At 36.0% G+C, this 8691-nt stretch overlaps 1 protein-coding gene and 1 pseudogene across 1 annotated transcript; one reads left to right on the top strand and one right to left on the bottom strand.

The window, feature by feature from the left end:
• Positions 1–1630: 1630 nt before the first annotated feature.
• LOC103508762 lies at positions 1631–3121 on the bottom strand. Its single transcript, XM_026823265.1, has 3 exons — positions 2915–3121; positions 2550–2655; positions 1631–2262 (listed from the first exon to the last, which is right to left on the bottom strand). Exons 1-3 carry the CDS (start codon positions 3096–3098, stop codon positions 1938–1940), a joined length of 615 nt encoding a protein of 204 aa, XP_026679066.1. The 5' UTR covers positions 3099–3121; the 3' UTR covers positions 1631–1937.
• Positions 3122–5061: 1940 nt separating this feature from the next.
• Positions 5062–6371, top strand: LOC103508753 (annotated as a pseudogene).
• The last annotated feature ends 2320 nt before the right edge of the window (positions 6372–8691 follow it).

Genomic DNA, 8691 nt, shown 5'->3' with positions numbered 1-8691 from the left:
GATTTCAACAATTTTAGGGGAAAAAAATCAACAAGGATTTTATTTTTTAAATGTTGATCTTTAAACAGTTATTGTAACTACTTCTTCATCTATGGCCTACCTAGGAACCTACCTTTGTAAAAAGAACCCCCTTACCCCTTAGGTTCGTAACTCATTTCTGTCCGCCCTTTTAGGCACCCTTATAAGTAAATATTTTTCGATTCTTTCGTCGATTTATGCCTAATCGATGTGGGTATGGAATATTTAAATTTTTGCTGCGTTTACTACTCCTGTGATTGGTGCTGTGTTTTGTCCCCGGTCTGTGGATACCAAGTTCCTTCAAAGTAGATGAAATCTCAGAAGAGATAATTCCATTGGAGTTTATCGATTTCAAGTCACTTGAGTTATAATATTTAAATTTCGTACCTACATTCCAATAACGAAAAAATGAAACCTGTAGCGCATTCTATAGAGTTATATCAAAAGTAACATGAAACATAGAACAGAACAGAGAACAATATTTTATTCATATTGTAATCCTGTGTGGGTAAAAAAATAATAAAATTTATTATGGGTCGCGGATCGGTAGGTACCTACCTCCTTTACAGAAGAATTTTATATCCCATAATTACGAGTAGGTAGGTACCTGATAGTTTCATAAAATTATTTCAATTACCTATCATTCCAATAATGACTTTTATAGTCCCCTATTATAGCAATCCTGGACAATGTCATATTTTTACTACAGGTTGATTGATACTTGGATGACAGCACTTGTTTAAAGGTATCTACAAATTCCTTGAACTAAATAATGCCACAATTTGTGTATAGCATTCCATAAGCCATAACTATACAAAGTGTGCCTGTACCCCTACATCCCATAAAAAGCCGGGTATCGGTAGGTATCGAATTATAATAAGGGAAGAAAGCTTCCCTTAAATTTCTCGGCGATCTAACATGCATATGGGCCGAAATTACGTACAAAACAACCTATTTCTATGAATAGGTAAATTGCCGAGAAGGAAGAAGCGGTCCCGTAATTACGTACATCGTCAGTTTATGGATTTGGTAATGGTTCTGAATAAAACATTACCTTGATCTCTGTTTGTTCAAGTGCTCATGTTGATCTCATTTCTTTTTCACTGCCTGTTTCGCCTGACTTTTTGTTTCAGAGTTTCCCAAAGATTTTTTCACAGTTTTTGAGCCATCTAGTTTATGAAACGCTTAATTAGACCATGAGAAGTTTTGGTCTGTGGTGAAAGCAAATCCCTAGGGATATTAATAAAATCCTTCTAAATAAATCTCTTTGCCTTAATATTCTGCCAAAGAGGAAAGTGGCCCAAGTATTATGGAAAATAAAATGAAATTGGATTTCATTTTGACCTTCTAAAAATCTAAAAGACTATCCTTTTCATGATGGGCATATGGGTAATAATAGGCTTTTGTCTTAAAGGCCGTGATTTTGGTGTACGTGCAAAAACTCATGTCTGCAAAAGCACCTGAGATTCCTAAGATCTACCTTTGTCTATAACTGTCACTGTTGTCTGTCCGCCATAAATCCTACAACAGTTAGTAAGTACCTCTATCAGCAGTAGGTACCCATTTGCTAGTTATAGATTTACGTGTAATGGCAATTATGAATCTACATATAGCACCCATGCCTAACGTGTATTCTGTTTTCAATACTTTGGATCACAACTGTCAACATCAGTCAGTTAACGACATACAAAACGTTCGAGCAAAAATCAGCACACTATTTTTTACTGTAGAGACCCGCTGCCACGGTTAATCGTGTTTAGAACCTAACCGTTTCGTTCTTTTTCCAGCTCCTGAGTGCACCGGCACCCCCTTGGTGGTAACGTTACTTAACTTGAGTGATCCGACGTGAAGGCCCTTCAGTAGTAACTGTATCTACACGGTTAACCCATTTCAATCATTCAACATATCAAAACATCGATTTACAAGAGTGCTTGTTGATTCAACTGATTCTTACCCAAGGTAGGATATAGGTTAAGCGGAGGAATGTTGGGATTTTCAATCCTCGTGGGCAATGAAACTTTAGGTCTTCGAACAAGATAGTCATCTGAGTCAAAAGCGGTGTTTTCGAAACTGTTCTTATGCACACAAGATGGATTAGCTGTGGTGAAATGCTGGGTGGTGCCTTTGGGAGTCAAAGTGGCCCATAAGATTTTGTCATTCGCCGTCGGTGGATATAGAACGGTTTCGCAAGCTTTGCCAGCGTTGAGGTGTTCTTCGTGAAGAGATATCTTTGATTCTCTCGATCTGAAATTGAATAAAAAAGGAAAGGAAGTCTTGAGCATACATAACTTAAATGCTTGTCACAAAATTGTCGTCCACTTGTCCCCCACTTGATAGTTAAATGTAGGTATTACTTGACTTGGATTCAAACCACCAACCTTCAAATCCAAATACCACTGAGGTTGGTTTAAAGCATACATAGATGAGCATACTTTGTATGCCAATCCCAAAATGCCATCATCCCGAGGTATCGTCCATATGTGCAAAATTACAGAAAGTTTAAGATAGAGTACCACGTCCCTCATACTTACTCTTTGTACTTGATGAAGAACAGTGCAACCATAGAGCTACAGATGAGCACAAGTAGTCCACAGGCAAACAATACAAACACCCAAGTATCATCAGTCACCACTCTCCCTGAAATGAGAAAAAAAAACTATTTGAAATACCTACAAAGTATAAAATGTTCCTTACATTTATTAGAAGCAACATCTTATAAGTTTAGTCCTTACCCCAAAAGAGAGCAAAGGCCGAAGCCCATATATTCGTAGAAGCTGACCCGACCTTTAGGGTTGTTTAGGGTTTAGGGACCTTTAGGGTTGTTTGCCTAAGCCGAATCCCATAACTTTTGGATCAAATCCGTCAACTTGTCATAACTTTCCCAAAAGTTTCTTACCATGTCTCGCTAGATCTATTAGCTCAGCACCTTGAGCCATGGTGACGTCACACATGAGTCCACATGGCGTGGACGACAGATTGGCTGCAGATAGTTGAACGTTTTCTGGAAGCGGGGGTGGCGGGATGCTCAGAATGAAATCGGGAGGAGGGCCTAACTCCCACAGGTCTTTGCAGGACTCCATCGTCTGGAATAGAATAGAATTTTATTATGAAAGTTGGGTGGGAGAGCTGGGTCCTTCGGCAGAACCCTGCCACTTAGAAAAGGTCAGAAAAAATAACTTTATCATTTTAACTTTTGTACAATTTCCTACTATTGTACCTTTATCCTACTTTCGGATGACTGAAAACTCTCTCTATCTGGTTCATTTGGTTTGTAGTCTGTCACTGTTACCCAGACCAAAAGCGACCAAACGATTCTAATAATTCTCTTCCCAATCTATCGCGAGAATCTTCATCAGGTGCCAAACCCTAAAGGTACCTATAATACTCGGACATGGCTAATTGTGGTTGACAGTTCAGTGTATTAAAGGAAACAGGTTTTCCCTTCTAACACCCAAAAGAAGCCAAATATATCTCCCGTTGAACAAAAGGGGATTCTGTTCCTCTCTAGATTAACCCTGAGTGACCTATTGGAGTAGATATTACGATGAAATCTGTCATGATTCTCGAAAAAGATTACAAATGAGTTTCTTTTGAAATCCTAATCCTAATGCCTCATATTATGTATAGGTAGTTAGCTAATTAACTTCTGTGAAATGGTGATGTAAATAAAATTATTCCTTAATATTATCCGACTTATCCAACTCTTAAAATGTACTTGGATCTTGATCTCCTCTACATTAGTTATTTTTATTATTATTTTTTATTTTTTTAATAGCCAATTTATTTAATAAAGGCTCTGAAAAATAAAGAGAAACAGCTTTAGAGTGACTGTGATTACAAAAGAAATGTATTAAATGCTGTTATACCCTAAGCAAAGAGGATGTGACAAATTAGGCATAATAATGAAAGAATGCCAAATCGCGGTCCATAAAGAAGAGCAAGTTAGGGACAAAACCTGTTTTGTTTCCGAATAGAAAACCTTCGAATATTTTGAACAAAGGTCCAAGATCGATAATTCGGTATCGAGTTGTGATATGGTGTACGAAGGGTTAAATAGATACCCATTTATAAACTCCGTTAAGGTAGTTTAGCGCGGGTATAGTCTGTCCATTATATTCCTCTTCACATATAGTATGGGTTACGTAACCAAAAACTTCTTGCATTAATGCAGACATCAGTGATCAGTTGATGGTAAAATGTTACAGCGTGAATACTTCTTCTTTTTACTTTGACTGTGATTTTTTATTTTTTAACACAAGTTATCAGAAATTAGATTACAAAATGAGTTAATTCCTTTGTAAATATTTAGTTATTTTCGGTACCCTCAATACCAGTAAGCAGTGAACATCTTTGTCACAATGTTTACGTGCTTAGTGTACTCGATTTTTTACACGTTTTACATAGTTTTCGGAGGTTTTGTGTTTATGTTCTTGGAGTCAAATGGGAACATTGTGTTCGAAAATGAAGTGAAAAATGCCAAGTTGCGTTTCCTATCGAGCAACCCTTGTATAACTGGTAAGTTGATTGACTATTTTTATAGCAAAACATTTTGCAGAATTGTGTTAGATTTAGTACCCACGTTAGCCTCATACCTACTTTGGTTTGTTCTTTGAATGTGTGAAAACTTCTTAGGAGCCGGTCATCATCATCAGATTTAGGGACAATTTCTACTTTAAGAAAACACTCAAGAATCATGCATTTGAATGAGAATTAAATAATACTCAAACCTAAGTGTTATCTCACCACTAAGTTGCTGCGAGGGTCAAAATGAATAAGGATTAATCCTTATTCGTTTTCTCTTAGATCGCAAGTTAGTACCTAGAAAAGCTCCTTTTTGTATTTAACCTAACCCTATAATAACACTAATCACTGCTCTAATTGTGAAAACTCCTTCTTGCGTTTAACCTAAGCCTATAATAACACTGGTCACTGCTTGTTTGTGCCAGTCCCTTTGGTAGCAATATTCCACGGACGTGACTTCTGTACAAGTACCATCATTTTAAATATTGCATTTGCTCTGTAGAAAAACCCATTACTTATAATATAATTTATATAATCCTTACTTAATGTTTCAGGTTAATTTTGAATTATGATCAATCTGACATTGGCTGCAGGAACAGGATCTTTGATAATTCTAGCCATTTGGGTGACTACGTTTGTTCTCTGCTGTGTTTCCTTACGTACTCGACATAATTTGACACCGTTTGCGTTTATAATTGCCGTTCTTGTCACAACAATCCTTCTGATCATTCCGCGAGGAGAAATCAAGACAACACCTTCAGTTGGAATTGTAAGTTTGTTATAACAAGGTATTGTAAGTTTGTAATAACTTGAAATGGTATCCATAATTTTCAATTTTGTGTTCCTGTGTATGCTCAGCAAATTCACAGCAACTGGAGTTTGATATCTGGAATGTTAATGTGAATTTTGGTTGAAGTCTGATCAGTTTTACACATTTTATGGGCAACACAATTTAAAAACTGTATTACATTGCTCATCTTTTCAACTTTTAATAATCAAGTCCATACTTTCCTTTCAGATTTATGACGACATATTCATCAGGAGAAGTTTCATTGTATTCTTCCTGTTCATTTCCTGCCTGACCAGTTTTCTCTACCTTATTAAATCCTATTGGATGGAGCCCCGCCTTGCATTCTCAATCAAAACCTGGTACCTCATGTAACAAACGTCCTTAGCCAAAGAAATAATAGTCTAGTCATTTTGTGCAATTTGACAACATTGTTGTTGAAGTATATTGTGTTAACTCACATTGAGTAGGATCATATTTTTATATTTGCTCAATAGGTCAGTAGGTAATCATGTCAGTCAAGCAATTCCAGTCAACTTTGTTCAAAAGGTGTTTTAACCATTTCCTCGAGCGCAAGTTCAAGTCTTACATAATAGAAAATAATGAGCAATTTATTAAACACGTGATGAATAATCCTGTGCCAGTCATTGTCAATTTCCATGCTGAATGGTGTGAACCATGTCATTTGTTGACACCTCAGCTGAAAAAGATGCTAGGAAATTCAGATTCAATAGACTTGGCTATCATAGATGTGGAGAAAAACGCAGAATTGGTACACACATTTGAAGTGAAAGCAGTACCTGCTGTCTTAGCTGTAAAGAATGGACTGGTCATTGACAAATTTATTGGTTTGATAGAAAATGAAATGATAGAAAACATGGTGTCTAAGTTGTTACCAAAAGATAAAACCAACCCTTGAAATGTAAGACTTCTAGATATTTACATATTTATTTATATTTACTTTTTTGTTATTGTTTTTCCTTCTTCTATCTACACATTTTTATTTATTTTACCTTTTCATCTTGACAGCAACAGAACTTGGGGTACCTGGATGTTATTGTTTTTCCTTCTTCTATCTACACATTTTTATTTATTTTACCTTTTCATCTTGACAGCAACAGAACTTGGGGTACCTGGAACATTCCTAATATACACCTACCTCTGGAATAAATATTTGTTGTACATATTTGTGTTGAGCTCGTGGTTCAAGTAATATATTCCTGTTGCCATTCGGTTCTTCACAATATTTTTATTTTCAAATGCACAATACTGCACAATGACTCATAATCCTGCTATAAGGACACTGTTTCCCCCACTTTTTTGATTTATTTTTGTCTGGACTGATGTAAAATAAATTCACACCAATGTTCCTCCTTAATTTACTTATGTAACTATATATTTCTACAAAATATATCTAGTTTTTTTCGCCATTCACACATATCTTGACATAAATTAATATTAGTTGATTACTTTTTTTCCTTATGTAGACCTCAAGTAAAGAAGTCCTTTATAGATCAATTAGCTATACAAAACAAGACCAATTAGCTAGCTTGGTGTGGTAGGTTTTCTTAGGGTGTGTTACTAAATAGTGCCTGGCTGCCTGGTACATGTCTCAGAGTATTTCTAATTTTATTGTTCTAATCAACGTACTTTAACAATTTGCTCATCATGAGTTGTAAAGAATCATAGTTAGCTCTGCTGGAGAATGCCTGAGATATTCAAAGTTAAGAGCATTCTAGACCCTGAAATATATTATTGACTTTTAAAATCCAATACCCACTTTATTATTTTATATTCCTTGGTTCTGACGTCTGGATTAGCTTTCTTGAAAAGAGATCACAATAAAGTTTCAGTCGACGATAAAGTAGGTACCATTGAGCACGTTTCCAACCAGGGTACATTATTCTTCTTCCACATGTAATTTTTTACGACAAAGGGATTCCCTTCCAGCTTTCAAACATTTGCTCATTGCTGTCTGATGGGTTGTCTACCGTATTTCCAATAAAATTGACATTTTGAAAGCAGAGAAGCGATATTCTTTTCATCTCTTATAGAGCGTCAATTCGAAGCACCCTTCTTCTTGCGTTTTTTTTTTTTTTTTTTTGCTTCACTCAATAATGAAAGCTAGTGTTTCAAACGAATGTCAGGACTTTAGGAGATGAAAAGAGGAAGACTGTGAGAGGTTGACTTTTCGCCGTTTAGACTATAAGCTGATAGCAAGGTTTCCTTGAACAATACAAGTATTTGCAATTGAAATTTGAATGCAAATTCTTAGTCGGTGCTGGGCATCGAACTTGTATATTCCAGACCTCTCCGACCACCTGTCTGGCAGACCCTAGGAATTCAACGTCCTCCACTGGTACCCTGTGTTTAATGTCATCTTCAGCAATCCCCATCAATAGTACCTATAATATCTATATTCGGTCGGTACTTAATACAGGCTACTGTACAAAATGTATAGTGTTGGTCTGTCGGTGTACATCCAGTATTACCATTTAGTATCAGAAATCCATTAATAAAATGGTCGTCTGTTTGTTATGCAGTAGACAGACTTTAACTAAAATAAATCTAGTTTACCCTCCTGATAACAAAAATATGTACCTATACAGGGTGGTTTTAGATAGTAAAATTATGTTATAGAGGTCTGTCTTGAAACCATTGAACATTGAATTTATTAAAAAAACTATATATTATGCTATAACTGTATTTTTTTCTCTCATGTTCTGTCAAAAAAGATCTAACCAGGTCGCAGTGACATAGGGCGTTTATTACAGCCGATGGCCCTACTTATAATAATACCAATAGGTTCTTACGGTCTCGGCTTTCTTATTCAAAGTGAAAGTGTCCTAGCCATGATGGTGATGGTACCCTGTATAGAAATTTCAATATCTATCAATATTATTGACTTTGTCAACATGTCATCGATGTTCCAATTGAAATTGGTCCCAGTTTTATCATTTGTTAGCTCGACATCACTTCGGATTGTATATTGCACCCAACTGTTTCAAATACCTCGTAACTTAGTGTAATAGAAAGTAAAAATGGCACTCCAGATGCGAATGTGTTCGAAAATTTCTCGGTCGGTGTGTGTTAGTTCGAAATATAGTTTTAAATTTCAAAATATTTTGTGTAACAAGCCCGCCAGCTTGAGGTATTCAAATTTGAATTTGGTCAGACATGCATCCGCTTCATCCCACGTTTTGGAATCGCCTTTTGGTCTTGTAGATGTGCCAAATCAAACTCTGACGGATTACGTCTTCAGGGATATTGGACCGTGGTCTAATTTACCAATGATTGTAAGTTTAAACTTTTAATCTATTTTATCATCTAGATAAAAAACTACAAGTTGTGCTTTGTTCTGATAC

This window comes from Diaphorina citri, unplaced genomic scaffold (genome assembly GCF_000475195.1).
Source record: "Diaphorina citri unplaced genomic scaffold, Diaci psyllid genome assembly version 1.1 scaffold431, whole genome shotgun sequence".
Taxonomy (NCBI): Eukaryota; Metazoa; Arthropoda; class Insecta; order Hemiptera; family Psyllidae; genus Diaphorina; species Diaphorina citri.
The sequence above is the reverse complement of the archived record's forward strand: the minus strand, read 5'-3'. Positions and strand labels throughout refer to the sequence as shown.

What these genes read in the sequence shown, in the direction of transcription:
- LOC103508762 (XM_026823265.1), bottom strand. Translation starts at nt 3,098, where the DNA reads ATGGAGTCCTGCAAAGACCTGTGGGAGTTAGGCCCTCCTCCCGATTTC. An exon ending in AATAGATCTAGCGAGACATG is followed by an intron (nt 2,656 to 2,914) that starts GTAAGAAACTTT and finishes TTCTCATTTCAG; the next exon opens with GGAGAGTGGTGACTGATGAT. An exon ending in TTCTTCATCAAGTACAAAGA is followed by an intron (nt 2,263 to 2,549) that starts GTAAGTATGAGG and finishes ATTCAATTTCAG; the next exon opens with ATCGAGAGAATCAAAGATAT.